General features: G+C 43.0%; 2 protein-coding genes across 4 annotated transcripts; both read left to right on the top strand.

Annotated features, from left to right (window-relative positions):
• Positions 1–1,872: 1,872 nt before the first annotated feature.
• atp5mc1 (ATP synthase membrane subunit c locus 1) lies at positions 1,873–9,396 on the top strand. The gene is made up of 5 exons (XM_080488363.1): positions 1,873–2,118; positions 3,410–3,457; positions 4,788–4,868; positions 6,384–6,562; positions 8,726–9,396. The coding sequence occupies exons 2-5, from the start codon at positions 3,419–3,421 to the stop codon at positions 8,838–8,840; spliced, it is 414 nt and encodes a 137-aa protein (XP_080344489.1). The 5' UTR covers positions 1,873–2,118; positions 3,410–3,418; the 3' UTR covers positions 8,841–9,396.
• Positions 9,397–11,216: 1,820 nt separating this feature from the next.
• On the top strand, positions 11,217–20,531 carry ube2z (ubiquitin-conjugating enzyme E2Z). Of its 3 annotated transcripts, none has more exons than XR_013936348.1 (8): positions 11,217–12,043; positions 12,808–12,880; positions 13,742–13,929; positions 14,015–14,126; positions 15,449–15,561; positions 15,663–15,753; positions 18,396–18,905; positions 19,362–19,508. XR_013936348.1 is itself a non-coding variant. In XM_080488362.1 (7 exons), exons 1-7 carry the CDS (start codon positions 11,607–11,609, stop codon positions 18,576–18,578), a joined length of 1,197 nt encoding a protein of 398 aa, XP_080344488.1. In that variant the 5' UTR covers positions 11,217–11,606; the 3' UTR covers positions 18,579–20,531. The 3 variants fall into 3 exon arrangements, 1 of the variants encoding a protein (XP_080344488.1); XR_013936349.1 differs by having other exon boundaries at positions 18,396–18,710; positions 19,362–19,502; XM_080488362.1 differs by having other exon boundaries at positions 18,396–20,531.
• The last annotated feature ends 766 nt before the right edge of the window (positions 20,532–21,297 follow it).

The raw sequence follows: 21,297 nt of genomic DNA, 5'->3' as shown, positions 1-21,297 counted from the left end.
TTCAAGCTGAAATTGTAAAAACAACAACAACAACAAAATACCTCAATCATTTATCAGCATTAATAACAAAGCTGGCCAAGAGAGATTACAAGGACTTCACTGATGGTTCTGAAAGCAAAGATTCTGAGAACATTGACAGTTGAGAGTACGATGTGATCATAATGTCCAGATAGTGTATATACACTACTGGTTTACAGAGTACAACGTAGTAGCTTGTTACTTTTGATTATCTCCTCTTTTTAATGATAATTGATTGATCGCTGGTGATCTTCTATTCCACAATTAATGGACCGGAGACGCGGGGTGGGGTGTGAATGCATCAGTCCACCAAAATGTGTCCCTGTATACCAGCTGGCCATTACACCACTGGACACGTTGTATTTCCATTCACTATTTCTATCTTACATTGTTTACGCCAGGTGAACAATGCAAGGCACCTTCCTGTCGTAAAATCGACTTTATCCTATCTGCGTTTGACCAGTTTTGCCTGACACCAAGTCCCGGAAGTGTGGCAGAAATTCTTTTTTAAAATAACTGAATCTGAATGGCGAGAAGTGAATCTGACAAGTGAGAATGAATTTGGTGGCTGAATTTTTCATTTGAATGAAACACCAATAGATTTAATTTCACATTAGACCCATTCAGATTTAAAAAATTCTAATTCACTTTCTACTGGCACAACATTTATCCCACACTCTACATGTATGTTATTTGCCTACATGTATTTGTATATGTATATGTGTATTTACTGTATATGTATATGCACAGTATATGTATAGACCTTGTCTACATGTATCTATGTAAACTTTGTTTACCTGTATGTATCATCAGATATATAAATATATCTTTTAATTGTTTCCATGCATATACTGATGTATATACTTTTGTCTACATGTCTCGGCTCTCTCTCTCTCTCTCTCTCTCTCTCTCTCTCTCTCTCTCTCTCTCTATATATATATATATATATATATATATATATATATATATTTACAATTTGTCTACTTCTATAAGTCTATGTATGTATTCAGGGATTCAAGGATTCAAGGATTCTTTATTGTCTTTATTGTCTTTATTCTATAGTGTCACACCGGTACACGTTTTACACATCCTGGTACGAAATTGTGTGCTTGAGGCCCGGTCGACACCACAACATGAGTGGTAAAGAATGAAGTAGAATAAAAATAAGTAGATATCAAAGAGAAGTGAAAGGCGATATAAAAGAGACACAATATAAGATGAAATGAAAACAATACATGAAATGTTTACATAGTCAACAGATAACGAACAAATATGTAAACAAACATGCACGTGAGTGACAGGTGAATAGGCATGTGAGTGGGTCGTGGGGGGGGGGGGGGGGGGGGTGCAGAGTTACATAAATGTATGTCTATGTTTATACTTTATCTATATGTATTTGTCTATGTATAGTCTACATTTGTCCAGATGTATATGTCTATGGTCCAGACGCCACAGGAGCATCATATATTTAGTTTTTCAATTAACAAACTCACTTAATAATCTGACTATAATGCAAGCTTCACAAAGGCATTATTGGAAAATTAAATAAATAAATATATTAAAAAGGTGTTCACAGTGAAGTAAGGTGAAGTAAATCAAATATAAATATCTATTAGAAAAGGCAGTTCTTGAACAATTATTTGGCATACAGAAGTGTCATACTGTAGAAAAGGAAGTGACACGTTATAAAAACTCAATAACGTCAGCTTGTTGAGGCAGGACTTCCTGTATTCTAACCAATGGCTGCCGAGGACACTGGACGCGCTTTGAAAGGTCGCTTGTCGTTAACTCGTCGTTCCCGGGAACTCTGTCCAATGAAATTAATGAAGAGTCTTTGGTTCAGCCCCCGAAACCATTCCGGCCAATTACAAACAGCTCGTGAACCTCGTAGTCCCATAAAACTGAATACTATTGGCCAAAGAGGCGGCTACTACGTGGCAACGGGCCAATGATGAGCGCGGGCTGGTTCTGTCAAACCAATCAGCGTTTAGGACGTCGACACTCTTCTTATAAATGACAAGGTGACGGTCTTACCCTCCTACATCTGACTGCCGCTGTGTGTGAGCTAACTGCAGACCCTCCGAAAGCCCCAACTAACCGGTAATATCTGCTTTTCTCACGTTGCTCAGCTGGTTTATGCTTACTTTGAATGTCATTGTTCAACGCGTGCACGGAGCGCGCTCGTTCGGCGCTCCGCAGCGAGTAGTTAGAGGCGGCGAGCTGCCATTGCTAACGTCTCAGCGCTAGCTGGCTCGGTCGGCCATTCAATGGTGTGAGATTGAGGAAGACTGAGAACCGACCGGAGCCTCTTTAGATTCACGGAAAGCGTCAAAGCAGCAGCGACACGGGGATAGAACCTCGGTCCTGTGCAGGGCGGTCGTCCTGCCGCAGCCTCAGCGGGGCACACAGCCGGCCACAGGCTGCCCGAGCTGCCCGGACACCCCGCGGTAAGATGTCTGACAGGCCGGGCCTCCGCGGCTCGCAGTGCCCGGCTGCCTCTCCATTGGCCCCGCGGTTACAAACTCTGCCCTGCATCCACCGCCCGACCGGGCGCTACATGCACCTTCACTTTGTTTTTTTTACGCCGCACCGTGCACGGTATTCCTCCCCCGGGAACTTTGCACCGTCTGCGGCTCGTTTTTGACCTTGTTAGCTTAGCATGTTAGCTTCGCTCCATTGGTTTCCGTCCTGGGCGAGGACGGTCATTCAAACCCGGGTCCGAGGCGGGGACACGACCACCTGATGTAACGGAGCTTCCGTCCCCCCCTACACGGGATGGATCCGTGTCGGTTTATAACAAAATACGGAACTCTTGCTTGCATGCGAGCAGAGGTGTCCTACGGGACTCCGTTAATGGCGTCTCCCAGCCGGGCAGGCAAAGCCATTCATCCCCAGCATGTGTGGACTCTGAGCGGTTTATCTGGAGCTCATCCTCCCGGTAGTCGTTACAATTGGATTAGCTCTGAAGTCTCCCAGCAGGACCAGAGCTGTGTCTGGCCAGAAGCGTTGACACGTTTTCCTCTGAAATACCAGTTCATTTCATGTGAATCAACAGTTTCAATTAACTACAGACATTTCTGTAGTGTAGCTGTGCATCACGGACTAAAACTGCTATTGCAAAAATTAATGCTGTTAATTTATTAACTGCATAAGGTTTTTATTTACCTTTTTTTTTTTTAACTGTAAAACACTTTGTGCAACATGTGTTCTGAAAAGTGCTATATAAATAAAGTTATTTGGTAGTCACGAAGTTACAACACTGTTAAAATGATCTGTGCACATGCTTGCCGTGTGTCGGTGGCGTTCACCTTTGACTTGATTGTGCCCTTCGATCACCTAAAAGTCTTTGTGTTTCGAGATCGTTGACTTTAAAATGTGTCTTCTGTTTCAGGTTCCAGCCATGTATGCCTGCGCCAAGTTTGTCACTTCTCCCGCTGTGGTATGTCAGCTGTGATTCCTCTCTTGATGCAAATCTGAACTTCTGAATGGGGGGGGGGGGGGTGGGGGGGTGGGGGGCTAGTGCGGTACCTTGGAGGTGAACATGCATGCTCATGGCTGAATGAGTTTTTTTAGTGTCTTTATTTATAACGACGGCTGTCTGTCCTGTAGTGACTGATGGCCGTGCCTGTGTCTTGCTCTTTGTGGCAGTTGCCCAGATGGGGGCATTTCCCCGTCAGCTGATCCTGCAGCATGCTGGGCTCCTGTCGTAGAGGTGGTGTGGAGGACAAAGTTCATATACTGTCTCGCACTCTGTTCATCAGGACAATTGCTTCAGTTAACTTTGGGCCTTTTATTCAAGTTATGGATGAAAAAAAACACTTTATCATGCAGATTGATAAATTGCTCTTATGTCCTGCCGCCCAACTCTCCTTGAAGTTAATAATTAGTTTGACAGAATCTCATTGTTTTTACAAATATTGTCTCCCTTTTCCTAATATTCAGGAGTTATTCATGATCTGTCAACTGGAACATGTAACATGCATCAACTTAAAAACATTGATTTAATTTTGTAATGCCGTTTCTAATCCGTGTTAAGAGTTCCAGATAAAACACTTTGAACCAAGCCGACAGATTAGATATGAAATTAGTGAACTTATATGATCTCTTAACCAGAGAATGGCATTAAATGTAATCTGTGGGGGTGAAAACACGCAGGCTGCAGGATCAAGCTAAAGAGAAATGTGGCAGGGGGCGGGGCTTCAAACCATTTGAAAGGGGAAGCAAATATTGCTTATTCATTGAATGAAACTACATTAAGGTGGAACAATGGAGGTCATGATAGTTACACATCAAAATATTTTTGAACTGTTGACATCTTGTAAAATTGAAATTAATTGTCCAGGTTTTTTTTTTAAACAAAATACATTTAAATATAGATTTATCACAATGTTCATCTTAAAATAAAGGAAAAGATTATGTTTTGGTAGACTTAATGGATTTTGGGCTCTAAGTGTCTCATGAGCTTAAATATGTTTGTATTCAGATCATCATCTCTCGGGAATCAAAGTTTGTCGGAGTCTTTATGGTCCTTTCATTGTTTGGTTTTGGGTTTTTTAAATCGTGACATTGCTACAGACTTTCGTACCTTTTTTAAAATTCAGTCTTAAGTGTAGCTTTGATTATCCAGCTGATCTGTTCAGTGTTGGTTTATGATGCAATGTCCCCACATTGACTTCAACTGCTTTTAACGTTACTTGATGCTTTTAGAAAGTTCAAACTGTACAAGTGCAGAGTCCAGTTCTCATAGTTTTTTTCTTTTGTGTGTCCAGCTGCGCGGGGGGTCCAGGGTCTTTGCCCGGCCGGTCTCAGTCTCCCTCTTCAACAGACCAGAAGCCACAGTGGAGCAGCAGGTCAGTGCATGTCATTACTTTTTTTTTTAAATAATGTGATGTCACTACAACTGTGTGGAGGAGTTTTCTTTTTAAAGTCGTTCCTGAATCCATCAGACCCTCTCTCTCTCCTTCAACACAATGTTTCTGCTTCTGTCGGTCTGAACTTCACTTTGTTTAAAACCCGGATCTCGTCGAGTAGCAAGTGGAAGTCAGGACACAGACGCAAAGTTATATTCGGGGAATCAAGTTTTATGCACTTAATAGAACTCAACGGTTTGTTCATTTTCAATATTGATAAAATATAAAGCAAAGTAGAAATTCAGTCAAAAGTTTTATGAAGTTCAGTAAGTGACATTTGCAAACACTCTGCTTGTTTGTCCTGTTAGTTCTTTTAAAAAGATGTTGAACAGGTTTACTATAAAAAAATAAAAAAACCTCCATGTATTGAGTCAGGAAGTGTTTAGATATTTCCCAGACTCCTTCAGGCTTCATCCAGCTAATGAACAGTGTTCAGCTCACTTGACTGTTTCCCCAGCGAGTATTCCCTCTGAATTCACTACTTTCAAATTAAAATCTTTACACCTCCAGCTATTATTTTAGTAATCGAGTATTGTGGTGATTAAGAGTATTTCAATTAAAACAATTTCATTGAACTATTTTGCCTTAATTTAACTAATACATGACAGACGATGGTAAAGGTCAGTTAAATGAGTAACCAATTGAATCCCTCTTAAACTTATTTATTGGCATAGTCTTTAGAAGGACAAAAGGTCCCCATCACCTTTAAAATAGAAACAACAATTCCACCTTACTTTCAGAAGGTATTGATAAAACATGACTGGGGCATAATAAGAAACATTGGCTGTTTCATACGAGTGTGTTTGAGCTTGACTCATTAAATGTGTGTGTTTGTTTGCAGTGAAGTAAAGTTAAAAACATCAACGTGCTCAGAACGAAGCTTTGTCCTGCGCTTCAGTTCCCTGCTACGTAAAGCCGGATTTCGCCATTTTGGGGTTCCGGCGCTGAAGCATGGAACAAGTACAGTTACAGAAGGATAATTCCCTTTTGCTTAACTGATCACGTTCTGACCTTTTCTCCGTTTTGTTCTCCCTGCTGCGCTGCTGCTTCTCTGAAACATCAGCTTCACTTAGTTTAGAGAACGTCCTGGTAACTTGGATATGAATTTCAAGGTTAAACTTGAATTAGTAACTTCGTCACATCTAATTGGCAGATGTTTGATTTTCTTGCACGTTTGCTTCATTGAGAAGGAAAATGACCTCCAATAAACCTGCAGGTTTTCCGATGCGACTGAACACAAGAGAAAACTGCACACGTGGAATGTTTTGTCTCCAGTTGGCGCAGATACTTTTAGTTCTGTGATCCAGGGTTCTTGTGACTCGTCTTTTCTACTGTGGAGAAATAAAATACCACTCAGAGTTGGTCTGGACCGCCTGCAGCCGGAGTCGTTCTCATCTTCATGCTGTTTGACCTGGATGAGCAGGGGTGTGATTTTGCCCTGATCCTTGTCTTCAGGCTCTGTTGCCGGTCAGCCAGTCTGCAGTCCTGACTCGCTCCTTCCAGACCAGCGCAGTCTCCCGGGACGTCGACACCGCCGCCAAGTTCATCGGTGCCGGTGCTGCCACAGTGGGCGTGGCCGGCTCAGGAGCTGGAATCGGCACAGTGTTCGGCAGCCTCATCATCGGCTACGCCAGGTAACCACCACCTGGATGGACCGCCTGAAGGAGGAGACGGGGGTTTTTAAGTATTTACTAAAACACGAGGGAAGAGTTTTGTAATGGCAGGTGGTTCTTTAGAACAAAGGAAACGATCACAGGTTTCTGAAGCCGCGTTGCCTGAATGACAGCAGCTTCCTGAGACCTCCACCTGAGACCGTCTGAATGATCAGTGGGGCTACGAAATGTAAAGTTGTAAATAACCAATTCTTTTAAAGTCTTATTCGTAGGTATGTGAAGAAAAATTAAAAAGTCAACCAATAGAATGTGACTGGTCCCACTGGGAAGAGCAGGAAAAAACAAAATGACACCAAAACATTCAGATGTCTTAACAAATGAGGATTTTATAGGCAAACGAAGTTTATGAATTAGTGCAATTGTTTTTAAAGGTATTTAGTACACATTTCTGACTGACGACTAACTTTTTACATAAAAACACTTGGTCTTTAATAATCAATATACTTCAATGAAAGTTTCAGGGAAGGTGTGTCTCTTTATACTCGTCAATCTGAAGGAATATTATTATATATTTTAACTTTATTCTTGGTCTAAAATAAATGTGATAGTATCAAGATTGGAGGTGCCACACTCTACTACATACTACCACACCATATTTATTGTATTAGTCCCTTTTTATCCATATACATGGTGGTTTTTTAATAACCTGGTAAATGTGTCGTGTTTATTTTTATTATATTGGTCAATATCAAATCCAGTCACTTATTTCTCCTCCTCTGTCAACTTTTTTTCTGAACCATAGAAACTTATGAAACTTCAGGATCAGAAAGTCAAAATAATCAAAAATACGTTGCTTTACTTTTCAAAAGCGTCACTTAATCCGTTGTTTTTAAACACGTTCCGGAGACGATCTGAATGTTGACGGAAGTGACAAATTGCGGAGGATGAGGAGTTTGCCGACTACGTAGTTCGAGGGAATCCCGAGGAATTATGCGACGCTATCCTATCGAAATGCATATTTTCCGGGTGAGACGCGTCGCTGTGCAAATGGGGGAGAAATTATCAGCCGCGGTCTTCACATACCCGTTATTAGGGCCTAAGAATTTTCAAGGTTTTACAATGTCGTCAGACACTGGAGTTTGTTAGGTCGCACAAAATGTGGGAGGTATTTCTATGAGATTACATTTAATTTTAAGTAACGATGCTGCAGAGATGTGACGTCGTGGTTCAGCCGGCCGAGCAGATCTTCTCTCAATCCAACGGCTGGTCGGTTTAAAGCTGCGGTTGCTCCAAATGGCTTAAACACGTCTGAGCGATTGGATGATGTAGAGCCGAGGCGTCAAACATAAACCTGCCCACCAAAAGGTTAAACACTCTGGATGCAGCGGTTCCGTTGGTTCGCCCAGCATGGTTCAATATGGTTTTACAATACGGGGGGGCTAGACTTCCCCCCCCCCCCCCCCCAGCAAGGTGATGTCCGATCATTGTGGCTCCGCCCAATCACCGAAGGCCGTCATAAGAAGTGGAGTTGAAAGACAAAAGTATGAAGAAGCACCCGCTTCATACAATAGAACTTTATTTGTATAACACTTCAGTCACAAGGTGCTTTTCAGCACTAAAACCAGAAGATCATTGAAAATATAGAAGCAAGAAAAACGTGCAGAGTTGAATAAAAATGTTTTAACGGCTTCATACGAGGAGTCGACAGATCTCAGCTGAAGGGGGGGGGGGGGAGCGTCTGAAGCTCCGGTCTGGGAGCGTTTCAGTTTTGCTGTTAAACAACGAGGGATTAAACTGTTAACAGAAGTTTCACTCCGAGCAAATGTTGCTTGAATCACGTCTCCTCTGTAAACAGAAACTCTTTGTTTGGACCCTGAAACGCTTCCTGTACCGTTACGGCCTCATTCAGCACAGGAGACCTTGTAAAGTGAATTATGTTTATTAGATTTGAACGACCGGCCATTCCTCATGTGGCTGAGCTCATTTTGTAATAGTGGATGAAACGGAGCTCTGCTGTGGGAGAGTTGATGTGAGGAGTTGCTCCCTGTACAGAGCGGCCACTTTCAATACGACAGGAAGAGTCAATCTTAGAGTTGTGAGGACGCGAGGCGTAAAGCTGGTGTGGCTCTAGATCATCCTCTCTCTCTCTCTCTGTGTGACTAACGCTGGTGTGGTCCTCCACAGGAACCCCTCCCTGAAGCAGCAGCTCTTCTCCTACGCCATCCTGGGCTTCGCCCTGTCCGAGGCCATGGGTCTGTTCTGTCTGATGGTGGCGTTCCTCATCCTGTTCGCCATGTAAACCTGCCTCCTGCCTCCACTTCCACCTGCTCCCTCTCTTTCTCTCTCTCTCTCTCTCCTCGCCCCCTCCCTCCCGGCCACCACGAGGTGGGGGGGTCCAGAATGGGAACTCTGAACGAGCTGAGAGGCCATTCCAGTCAACAGAAACAAATATTAAAGGATAAAACAATATTTACACGAGGGCGACAACACCTCCAATTCTACATTTTGTGTTCCTACACTTTGTTTATGTAAGACCTCACTTCGGTTGAAATGATCTGTCCAGAATAAATGGTTGGAATAACTAAGATAACCTGCCTCCCTCTTTAATTTGTTACAGGAAGTTTGTACTGTGTGAGTATGATGCTTTACTTGACGTTTTCTCAGCCAGATATTCAATATTCTCACAAATAAACAGTTTAAGTTTGGACCCGATTAAACCTCGGGGCTTGTTGTGTTGCTGATCTCGTCTCCCTTTGTTGGGGAAACAAGTCGACTCACCTGCTGAAGCTTGTGTCCCTGTGAAGTGAATCAGCCAGTAGATTAAGACTTCAGTGAATTAAAAAGCCATTTGTGTGATTTATTACTTTTATTTAAATTTGTTTACCTGCAGCCAATATAACACATTTAACCTTTAAAATGAGGCTCATGAAGCTTTCAGGAGACGCTCATTTTGAAATGCATAAAAAAAGTTCATGCATTTATTTTTTTAATTGCAGATCAGGATGGTAAACATTTTATTTTCAGCTGTTTTTGTCTGATTTTAGTAAGTCTCACTCTTTTCCAGCATTTTTCAGACAATTTTGTTATTTTAGAATAGAAACTTTAATCCTGGAGGGAAATTCCTTTTAAGAATAAATGTTAAATCAAATGGGATAAATAAATCGGTTTATATATCATACAAAGCTAAACGGTGACTAAGCACAGACACGATTAACGTTATTTACAAGGAGGCGTTCCAGAGTCTTACGGCCACAGGAAGGAAAGATATTTTAAATGTTGTACCCCTAAAGCTTTTCTTTAAAAAGTCTTGTCATTTCAGGTCTTTTTTCCCATTTTAGTTATTGTGCCTTTTTGTAAATCCTTTTGATAAAAACGTCATGTTGAAAATGACTCGGTGATGAATAAAATGTTAGTTTAGGTATAACGTGAAAGCGGACCAAGACAAAGTCGCTGCCTGGAACCGACAGAAGATCCATCAATTATGTAAAGTTGAAGTTTAAACGGCTTTTTAGGTCGAGGTCGGGGAAGATACCGTCACCGAAGGAGAGATATGACGAAGAACGACTGATTTTTGCCAAGGAGTACCTGACAAGCTCTAATCCTAAATGTTTTGTGGACGGCTGAAACAAAACTAGTCAATCCGATTGAAAACCTCTAGGATGAGCTGGAATCTGCCGCCGGGGAAAATCTATGAAGAGCTAGAAGAAAAAGGACAGGATGAGCGCGAGAAAATGTGTGGATTTGTCTTCAACGCAGAAAGAAAGAGCGGCACTTGAATGACAGAAATGTTGTGGTGCTTCCGTGAGGAAGCAGGAAAAGTTTTACTTGAGGTGGAGGAAAGAAATCTTTCTGTCAAAACTGGGAATATCCCAAAGGGTAAGCGGGAAGATTTCGAGTTGGTTTTGTAACGGACTTGATATCTGACTGCTCAGTTTCACAGGAGGTCCTCCAGGAAGTCTAAAAAAAAGTAGAATCACACTAAAAGTAAAGACAGCTGCTGAGATTTTTTTAGTTTTTTTTTTAATAAACTGTATCCTACAATGAGTTTGAAGGAGTTTCACACTGTTTTCTCATGAGTCCAAACAGAATTCAGGCTCCATTAGACAAAAAGTGCAACAACAAAAAATGTACATATGTTTAGAATTTGTTTGCAGATTTCTGTGGAATTTTCAGTAGAATTCAGAGCAACAGTGTATGTATACACACACAATACTGCTCCTTAATACGTCTCTGATCCCGCTGAACTTATTGGGAGAAGTTGCACAGTAGTTAGATTTACTGGATTTCCATCCTAATATAATTAAATCTTTAGTTTACAACCATTGCTCCAGGCTAATAAAATGAGCATAACATAATTAGAATTACTGGAGGAACTTCTTAAACTTTTTCTTTGGCACTTTTACGCATTTTTTGTTTTTCATTTAGATTTATCAATAGTTGGATTTCCAGGCGGTGCAGTTGGAAAGTCAGCATTTATCAGCTGCAGTGACACAGATTTCCGTTATTTAACTTGTTCAGTTAATGCCACATTTGTCACCCTGAGCAGCGAGATAAAAAATCTTAAAGATTTCCTTCTGTGGAAAATGTAAAAAACATAAAAATAATGATTTCTCTATGAAGCTGCAGGCGGCCTCCTGAAGGAATGGCGCTGTTCACAGATCCTCCGCCAGGAGGCGGTGATGCGCGCTGAAGTTCGTGTTTTGACTGTAGAAGAAGAAGCAGCAGAAGAAGGAAAAGAAGAAGAGCAGATTGTGAACTTCTGGTGTTTGTTGATTTAAATTGAGATTCGCTTTCATCGTGTTTCTAATGAAGCGATAACAGCCGGACGGTCCGCTCGTCGTTAAGCCGCGTCCAAGTGACCGCTGTCACGGTGCTGCGGGTTGGATATCCAGCGGAGGCCCTGGGAGAAGCTAACGACTCTTTAGCCACCATGTCGCGGGAAGTAGTGGCTCGCTCCGCGGCCTCTCCTGGTCTCTGAGGCCGTTTCCCCGCACGCTCCGTGCCGCTCACGCCCCGCGGCTCCCACCCGGTCTTCTGCCCCAGCGGGGGAACTCCTGACCGAGACATGGCGGACAGCTTCGCGGAGGAGCCCACCGTCACCGCACCAGGCGGCGGAGGTCCGCTGCTACCGCCTCTGTCCAGCTCCCTGCCGGGGGGACACTCCGCGGCCAGCGGGGCTCACTCCGGCTCCAACCCGGCCTCCCCACCGCTCGCCGCGGCCGCGCAGAGTGGCCTCACCTCCGTGGTCGCTCCCCTGTCCGCGGTCACCGCCTCCCCGTTGGGCTTTGGGAACACGTTTGCCCCCGGATCTTCTCCCCCGGTCGTGGCCGTTTCTCCCACCGTACACACCTCCTCGGCTCTCCCCGGTGTGGGGCTCGGGGTGGCCGGGGTCGCAGGAGCGGGCCTCCTGTCCCAGATCCACGCCACTTCCTGGGATCCGACTCTGAGCACCGACTGGGACAACGAGAAAGCTTCCCAGCAGTGTATCCTGAGGATCAAGAGGTACCACACACCTCCACCCACAACACTATACTCTACCACTAATACTTTACTACCAACACTTAACTAGTAGTACTATACTACCAACACTGCAGTGCTAGTACTTTACTACCAACACTTTACTAGTAGTACTATACTACCAACACTTTAATGCTAGTACTTTACTACCAACACTGTACTCTACTATTAGTACTTTACTACCAACACTGTACTCTACTATTAGTACTTTACTACCAACACTTTACTCTACCACTAGTACTTTATTACCAACACCTTACTGCTAGTACTTTACTACCAACACTGTACTCTACTTCTAGTACTTTACTACCAATACCTTCCTACATGAACTTTACTACAAAAAATGTACTCTACTACACTACCAATACTTTAGTACTAATACTTTACTGCCAATACTCTACTACCAGTACTTTACTACTAATACTCTACTACCAGTACTTTACTACCAATACTCTACTCCACAGCTTTGTTTTTTCTCTCATGTCTCTGAAGTGAAACTGAAAGTTTCCCATCAAGTATAAAAGAAGTGCCTCATCATTGTTTGTAGTATAAAGTATGTAGACTGAAGTGTAATCCATTGACCACATGTGCATATTAAACTACTAATCAGACACTAGGTTTTAAGCCGCTGGCTGCTCCTGGTTAGCGCTGGTCACTGACCAGTTTATCAACTAATCTGAACCTGAACCTCCAGTAAACCTGGTTGACGTGTGAAGTGACGTTGTTGTTTGTTTTCTTCTTCCCTTCAGAGACATCATGTCCATCTACAAGGAGCCTCCTCCAGGGATGTTTGTCGTCCCCGACCCTCAGGACATGACCAAGGTTCAAACTCACTCTTTGTTTTTCCGAACTCTAATTTAGCCGTGTCAGTGAGTATAACATCAGTATAAACCGTGGTGCTCCAAATACAAGACAGGGAAACTTCACCGGGGGGTTAAAACAAACACTGACCAGAGAGGAAGTAAAGAAGAAACATGGCTCATTGATTGGACCGGAATGAAACCGGAAGTCCCGCCGCTTTTACCCGCGGAGGCTAGGCTAGTTAGCACATGGCTAATGGGTAGCCACAAACAAACACGATATGCAGTATAGTCTTCAGACCAGATCTCAGTGAGAGTCTTCTTTACTTCCTCACTACTTTACGTCTGGCCATGAGATATTTTCTAACTTATTCTTCTGATTCTCACGCTTTGTTTGTTTACTACCCAGAATGCATTGCGCTCTACATCACGTTAGTAAACGAACCGAGAACCACGTTTTCAAGGGAACCGGAGATCTCTCGTTAGCGCCAGTTCAGAGTTCGCGGGTTGTTCTTGTTGCCCAAATGAAACGTTTTCTCACCCAAAGAGACTCTGGTCCGGATCAAACGGGGGAATGTGAACACGTCCTCATTGAGCAAACGACAGGACTATAATCAGGGGCAGATATTTAACCTGCTGCACAGAGTTGATGTCAATCAGCAGGACCTTGATAACAGTCCACCTTATAGCAATGCAGATACTGCGCAGCATTCCTTATATAAAAGTATTACCTGAAGGTAAAACACTGAACTGATGAATCTTAAACTATCAAATCACAAAATGACTTGCTCACCATTGCCAGTTATTTTGTGACTATGGTAGTTGGACATGTAGAAAGACTAAAACGGCATACCTTCGCCATGGCCACACTTGTTTTCCTCAGATCCACGCCCTGATCACGGGGCCGTTTGACACGCCATACGAGGGCGGCTTCTTCCTCTTCCTGTTCCGCTGCCCCCCCGACTACCCCATCCACCCCCCGCGGGTCAAGCTCATCACGACGGGACACAACACCGTGCGCTTCAACCCAAACTTCTACCGCAACGGCAAGGTGTGCCTCAGCATCCTGGGGTGAGTTCAGCGTTGGCCACGCAGACGTTTCCCGCCAGCGTTACTGTCGATGTTTTCTCACGCTGACCCCCCGGGGTGTGTTCAGGACCTGGACCGGACCCGCCTGGAGTCCAGCTCAGAGCATCTCCTCGGTCCTCATCTCCATCCAGTCTCTGATGACGGAGAACCCCTACCACAACGAGCCGGGGTTTGAGCAGGTGACCATGTGTGTTTTACGTTCTCGGTGCACAAAGCAGCGCTTTTCGCTCTGGGATGGTGTCGATATTTGGACTTCAGCCTGATTTAAACAGACGGCAAAGCAGAGGGATTCTTGCCGATCAACACGCCTTGTTCTGCAGGTTGTGGGCGGAGCTAAAAGCCGACAGAGTTCCAGAAGTCTGCCCTCCCTCTGTCTGTAATACCAAAAATCTGCTTTCCCTTCAAATGCAATGTGTTTTCTACTATGGAGGACTGAATGTGTTGAATAAATAAATCCACCATTAAATATTCATGAAGCAGTGCAACACTAGACCATAAAATAATTAAGTAGTGGAATAAGTAAATATGTTTTTTTACATAAAAATAATTTATATTTCAATTTAATGACATTTATATGTTTGATTCCTATTCTATTTAATTGACACGTTTAATTAATTATTTAATGGTGCATTTATTTAATTTTGGCACATTTAGGCAATGAAATAAGTAATTAGATAGTGAAATAATTATATTTCTTTAATGACATTTCACAACTATTTAACCTTTTTTTCTTTATAACCATTTCATCACTGTACTACTGTAGCTTTAAAAGTAAATTAGTTTTTCTATGTTTGGATTAAGACTGCACGATATGGCCCAAAATTCCTATCTCAATACAATATAAAGTCACTATTTGTCGAAATGTAAACATAGAGTTGTAGAACTAGAAACATAGAGTTGTAGAACTAGAAACATAGAGTTCTAGAACTAGAAACATAGAGTTCTAGAACTAGAAACATACAGTTGTATCTCTATAAACAGAGTTGTAGAACTACTTAAAACAGTTCTAAAACTATAAAATACAGTTGTAACTCTATAAACAGAATTGTAGAACTATACACAGCTTTTTAAGGTAACAACTTTAACTGGGACTATGACTGTTTTCGTCACACATTGTAAGGACATTTGAGAAAACCACATTTTTAATGCATACATGACTAAACGATCGTTGCCAGGACGACACTGACATTAGACGTTTTACTGTGTTTTACACCGCCATAGGTATATTTTTTAATGACTAATGAAACTGCTGCTGCTGCTATTTTTAGATACTATGGGACGCGCTCAACCCTCGTCTGGACTTATCCCATTTTAGCGTTCTAACGTTTATCTGCTACTCATGAGAGGCAAGAGATGCAGATTCTACCTGACGAACTGTTGAACTTACTGATTGAAGTGTCACATTTGTCTCCTTGACCCGTGAGACAAGACTCCTTCTGAAAGATCTTCTGTGTTGTGAGATGAGAAGATAAAGGCCGTTGTGTTGTGATCGGTCTCTCAGGAGCGCCACCCAGGGGACAGCAAGAACTACAACGAGTGCATCCGCCATGAAACCATGAGAGTGGCCGTGTGCGACATGTTGGAGGGAAAAGTTCCCTGTCCTGACGCTCTGTGGTGAGACGAAACCGGGCCTCGCTTTTTTCCTTTTCTTTTTTCTTCTTTTTTAAACTCGTCGTTTTCTTGATCTTCACGCTGACGTTTCAATGTGTGTTCAGGAGTGTGATGGAGAAATCCTTCCTGGAATACTACGATTTCTACGAGGGCGTCTGCAAAGAGAGGCTGCACATGCAGGGCCAGAACATGCAGGTCAGTGTTGTTTAGTCGCCGTTACCCATCTAAAGAAAAAGGAGTTGGACAGGAGCAAACTGAGAGAACAGTGAAGAAAAACTCCCTGGAACAATAAGTAACTAATAGCATTGTGAAAGATTATTTACAACCAGAGTTTAGCGGTTTTCCTCAAAGGATTGTGTCGACTGTCCCGTCTACTTCATAAGCAAACTGCACAAAACCTGCAGATAAAGCCTTTCTTTACAAGAAATGCAGTTTATTTTTTAGTATTATTTCTCGTCCTGTCAATCGATGAGAAAATTTGTAACAGATTAATCTCACAATTTTTTCGTAATTAATTGCGATTAATCGCATTATTCTTTTTACTTAAGACTGAAACTTGTAATAAATATCCATTTATTCATTGGAAAACCAAGGAATATATACTCACAGAAACTATATTTAAATTCAAAGACTAGTTTTATAACATCCTTTTATCTTTGAGTGAAAAATGTTTCTCTCCGAGATTAACAATAAATAAATAAACATCTTTCTTATATCAACTAACAAAACCCAGACTTATGAATGCAGATCCACCACTTTTAGAATTTTGATATATCTAGATAAACTTAAATAATAAACTTAATAAATGAACAAAGTTGCAATAATATACTGTTATTCACACACACACACACACACACACACACACACACACACACACACACACACACACACACACACACAGCAACCTGCTGTTTTGCTCCAGAATTCTGTGGTTGTTAAATTCGACTTTAAAAAAAGTGTGCTAATGACTTTTATTTTCTGAACTGGGAAGGGAGTTTAAAAAAAAAAAAAAAAAAAGCAAACAAAACTGTGTTAATTACGTTAAAAATGTTAAACGCTTTAAATCAATTAATTAAATGAACGTGTTATTTTTGACAGCACTAATTATTCCATTATTGGCTGCAGTACTGAAGAGTGTTGGGGCCACTGAACAAACAAAAACTTGAAGGTTACAGGAAAAAAAGAATAATTCTTGTGCACTTTGGGGGAAAAAAGTCAAAAATCAATGTCGAGATTTATTTTTTTCCATGGAGGGGAAAAAAAAAGTCAAAATACAATGTGAGTTTTATTTATTTTTTTATTTTTTTATGCAAACTGGAGACGTCCATCCCCTCTGGTCCATCCCCTCGGGTCCATCCCTCATCATTTGCCCGTGGATGCTGAAATAATCACATTCAGTCACATCATTCTGACTCCATGGCTTACTGAGTCTGAACGTCTGATTTTATACAGAAGTTCCTTGTTTCGTAAAAATACATTTCACAAGCACCCTGGAATCTGTGCCAAAGTCCTTTATGCGCTGGCATGTGGATGAACCAGAGGAGATGGACCTTTCCAGTTTTTATTTAAAAAAATAAATAAATAATTGACCTTGATGCTTTTTTCTCAAATGCATGAGGATTTTTTATTTTTCTTAATCTTAAATAAAAAAAAATTTCTTCTTCAGTGGCCCTAATACTCTTCCATACTGCAAGGTTTACAGATTTGAAAAGATTTTTCATTACAAGTTTCATTACATCATGAGCTCCATTATAATGAAAAAGGACAAACTTATCAAACAGATAAAACTGAACAAAATAACCAAATAAGTCACAATCAGACTCCCAGCTGAGCTCCTGTGGTAAAGTACAGAGAAAGGGAAGGAAGCTCAGTACAGTAAAGTTCTCCCAGCAGTCTGAACCTAAAGCAGCTTCACTAGAAAACGCTCCTGAAGCAGCAACTGTCAGTGACGGAACTGACGATAAAATGTGTATTAAAAAAGTGTGCAAAACTCTTCAAACAGCCAAAAGTACTAAAAAGAATCAATTTAAAAAAAATCTAAAATAGCTAAAAGCAGCTCAGAAGCTTAAGACCATGACAAAATGTGAAAAGGAAAAATAGCCCAGATTTGTAAAAGGGTCAGAATGAACTAAAATCTCAGAAATGTCTGAACGTGCTCCAAAGGTCTAATCGAACGAGTTTAAACATCAAAACAAACACTTCAGACTCAAACAGCTAACAATCTGAATCCAGTGAAATCACTTAAACATGATTTAGCAAACAAACAAAAAAAAGGTAAAAAATTAGATAAATTGTTACTTTAATCTATTACTTGAGCTGCGTTGCCTCATTTTAAAGGTTCAACACGTCTTCATGAATTCTATTTGGTTGATGGCCGCATGCACGTTCCAGCTCGCTAATGACTATCCGTCATATTTAGCTTGTAGCCTCGCTGCTGTATGAGCCCTGCAGCTCCTTAGCATGTCGAAAGGCGGATTTACCTGATGCACCTGAACGCATTGCTAAAAAACTGTTCAGCTCCTTCGGTTAAAACCGGACGAACGCAAACTTTCTCTTTTAGACTGAGACGGTTCAGCGGAATGTGTCTGAAGACATTTGAAGCGAGAAATAATCTGTGCAGTTGAAAAGTTAAAACGCCGCGTCACAGAGGGGAGGGGGCGTGGCCTGCGAGCTCGACAGCTTCCTCTCGGAGGACGAACAGTCCTGCCGAAAAAGCCTCTTTCTTCTTCTTCTTTTTCCCGGCGGCTGAACGTCAACGGCCCGACTGTCCTTGTTGTTCTCGTGGGAGTATCAGACGAGCGAATGAAACCCTTCGCCGCGCCGCCGTCTCTCCACAGGACCCGTTCGGGGAAAAGCGCGGCCGCTTCGACTACCAGGGCCTGCTGGCCCGGCTGGGCGTCACGCACCGCAGGATACGTGAGAAGGCTCTGGCAGAGGACGAGCACGACGAGGACGACTCGGACTCAGACACCAGCTCATCGGGCACGGACCCGGACAGCCAGGGCAGCTCCCACCCCTGACAACCCTCCCCCCTACTCCCCCCCCCTCTCTCTCCTCCTCCTCCTCTTCCTCCTCCTCCTCCTCTTCCTCTTCCTCTTCCTCCACCTGCTCCGACAGCCCTGCCGGACTTCGAGACAGTCTTTCTGTTCAGTGTAAGTTTGGCGTGGAGGAACAACGGCCAGTGCGAATTGGCGCTCCGATCGTAGCCGGTCGGGTTTGGTTCTGAGGACTCGTCTGGTGTCGAAGCGACGCTGAAGTTGGGTTCAGGGGCTCCGGCGCCGGAGCGTGCGGCAGGACGTTCAGACAAACACTAAAGATGTTCGGGTTGTTTGGTGCTGAAAGAGCAGGTAGAGCTGCACGATGTCTTCATTTCTGTCTGTCTTTCCCACTTTGTAGAGAACGGATCTTTTTTTTAAAGAATGATTGGATGTTTTAAAATGTTGAAATATTGACGAAGCTTTGATTTGCTGCGTGGAGAGGAGGAGGAGGAGGAAGAGGAGGAGGAAGAGGAAGAGGAGGAGGAGGAGGATTCACTCATCGATCAGCTCTCTCTCTCTCTCTCTCTCTCTCTCTCTCTCTCTCTCTCTCTCTCTCTGCGAGTGTGTTTAATAATAAAAAAAACAAAAGAAGTTTCCTCAGTTTGCCTTAAACGCCCTGCGACGTGAGGATGAACAAACATGTCGTGCAGCTCTATCGTCCACCTGGAGAGTCTCTCCAGAAGAGCGGACGGTGACTCCTGGCCCGGTTGTGTCTGCCGGGGGGCGTTCAGGTTCCTATTCAGTTTCCTCTCCCGTTGCTTTCAGGTGATTGGAAACGACGACTCGGCGCGACCGTTGCTTGAAAATTGTCAAAACGGTGAAACCAGAGACGTCACCGGAAGAGATGAGATGTACGTTTTAGAAGCTGTAGTGTAATATATATGTGAATACATGTACTTCGTGTCCAAAGTGTGTTTTCTCCTGTTGTGTTTTTTTTTTTTTTTGTGTGTGTGTGTTTGTGGAGACACCACTTGATATTTTCTCGTGCGTTTGTGAAGTCAACAAGGGGGAGGGGTTACCGGGGGGGGCGGAGTGGGGGGGGGCGGAGCTGAGCTCAGGCTGTCAGTGCCTTGATGAGGAGCCTCTCCATCGGACCACACACACACACACACACACACACACACACACATCAGTAGATGTTTCCCACACAGCGACTCCTGTGTGCTGTACAGAGGAAGAAAAGCGTTCTAACCATTTTAAGTTGGATCTGTTTACCGGGTGAGACGCTGTCAGTCTGAGTGACGTCCCACCTTTGTTACCCCGTCACGCTGTTCTCTCCGTGTCATGCTGAAGCTTGTATACCGGGGCATTTCTTTGATCATCTGCTGTTTTTTTTGTGGGTGGGGGAGGAGGCGTTGTTTTTTTATTTTATTTCTTTTTGGTTTGAGTGTGTGAATAATGCATCCAGACACAAAGCGAGGCATCCCGGGCTGTAAAGGAAGCGGGTGGAGGAGCGCTCACTCCGCACACCGCCAGTAACACTCAGCACATCTGCTGGTGTCTGATCCAAACTCTCCACGGGGAGAGTTTGGCTGATTTAGTAGCGTTTTGTTGAACTTAATTCTTTGGAGATTCTCCTTCTTGTTGTTCCTGCTCCGACCAGCAGGGGGCAGACTCGTCCAGCTCAGCGTAAACACAGGGAGCAGTTTCCTCTGAGAAAGCAAAGCCACTGTCATGTATTTTTCCCCCCCATTTCCCAATGTGTCCAGGTGAATTCCTCTAATTTTGACTGATCTGGTTTGTTGTTGTTTTTTTAGCCATAAAAATCATTCTGGGGTTGTTTTTTTGTTTTGTTTTTTATTTCTTTGGGGTTTTTTCACTCTGTCACTGGTAGGATCGTCTGCTCATGTGGCAGAGGAAGAAAATCTGAAGTGCTTAATCTAAATGTCAGAAATATCAACAAATAAACATCCAGAATAGTTGTTGTCCCGACTCACTAAAGCCGTTTTTTATTTTGTCACTGTGTTTGTTTGAATTTCTGCTCTTTGCTGAAAACAAGTTCAAACTGAAGTCGAGGGTCATTTTTCCTTTAGACGGGTCACGTTATGCAAACTAACTTCCTAAAGGTTTTCCAACAGTAATAATCGTCCCCATATCTGGACTGACGTCCCAGAAGTGAAGACAGTCTGTCCTCTCTCTCCCTGGCTTGTTTCAGGTTTTAAAGTGTGTTGCTCCAACCAGCCAATCAGAAATCAAACCCTATATAGTGTCATCGGGGGTTTAGCCAATCACAATCAAGGTAGGCCCTCCCTTTGACTCCTCCCACAATTAGGCAGCTTTGCTCTGGCACATGGCACCACGAGAGGAAGTACTTCCTCCTCTTCCCAAGACGGGCATGTGTGGGCGGAGCCAGTCCAGCTCACACAGACACAGCAGATTCTGAATGTAGCTGCTATGATCCAATATTCAAATGGAGGGAAATCAAGGAGAAGCTGGATTTGGAGCAATAAACTTTGAATATAACGTTTTTGGACCAACGAGATCATGTGAAAGTGTTGAAAAGCTGAATAATATGACTCCTTTAATACCTGTGTGTGTGTGTGTGTGTGTGTGTGTGTGTGTGTGTGTGTGTGTGTGTGTGTGTGTGTGTGTGTGTGTGTGTGTGTGTGTGTGTGTGTGTGTGTGTGTGTGTGTGTGTGTGTGTGTGTGTGTGTGTGTGTGTGTGTGTGTGTGTGTGAGAGAGAGACTTCTCCCGATTTGA

This window comes from Lipophrys pholis (genome assembly GCF_963383615.2).
Source record: "Lipophrys pholis genome assembly, chromosome: 19".
In the NCBI taxonomy this organism is placed as follows: domain Eukaryota; kingdom Metazoa; phylum Chordata; class Actinopteri; order Blenniiformes; family Blenniidae; genus Lipophrys; species Lipophrys pholis.
Note: the sequence above shows the minus strand (reverse complement) of the source record. Positions and strands in the feature narration are given on the sequence as shown.

Coding starts and splice junctions, on each gene's coding strand:
- atp5mc1 (XM_080488363.1), top strand. CDS start 3,419: ATGTATGCCTGCGCCAAGTTTGTCACTTCTCCCGCTGTG. Junction 3,458..4,787: donor TTGTCACTTCTCCCGCTGTG/GTATGTCAGCTG, acceptor TTGTGTGTCCAG/CTGCGCGGGGGGTCCAGGGT. Junction 4,869..6,383: donor AAGCCACAGTGGAGCAGCAG/GTCAGTGCATGT, acceptor CCTTGTCTTCAG/GCTCTGTTGCCGGTCAGCCA.
- ube2z (XM_080488362.1), top strand. CDS start 11,607: ATGGCGGACAGCTTCGCGGAGGAGCCCACCGTCACCGCACCAGGCGGC. Junction 15,562..15,662: donor CCCTGTCCTGACGCTCTGTG/GTGAGACGAAAC, acceptor ATGTGTGTTCAG/GAGTGTGATGGAGAAATCCT. Junction 15,754..18,395: donor TGCAGGGCCAGAACATGCAG/GTCAGTGTTGTT, acceptor GTCTCTCCACAG/GACCCGTTCGGGGAAAAGCG.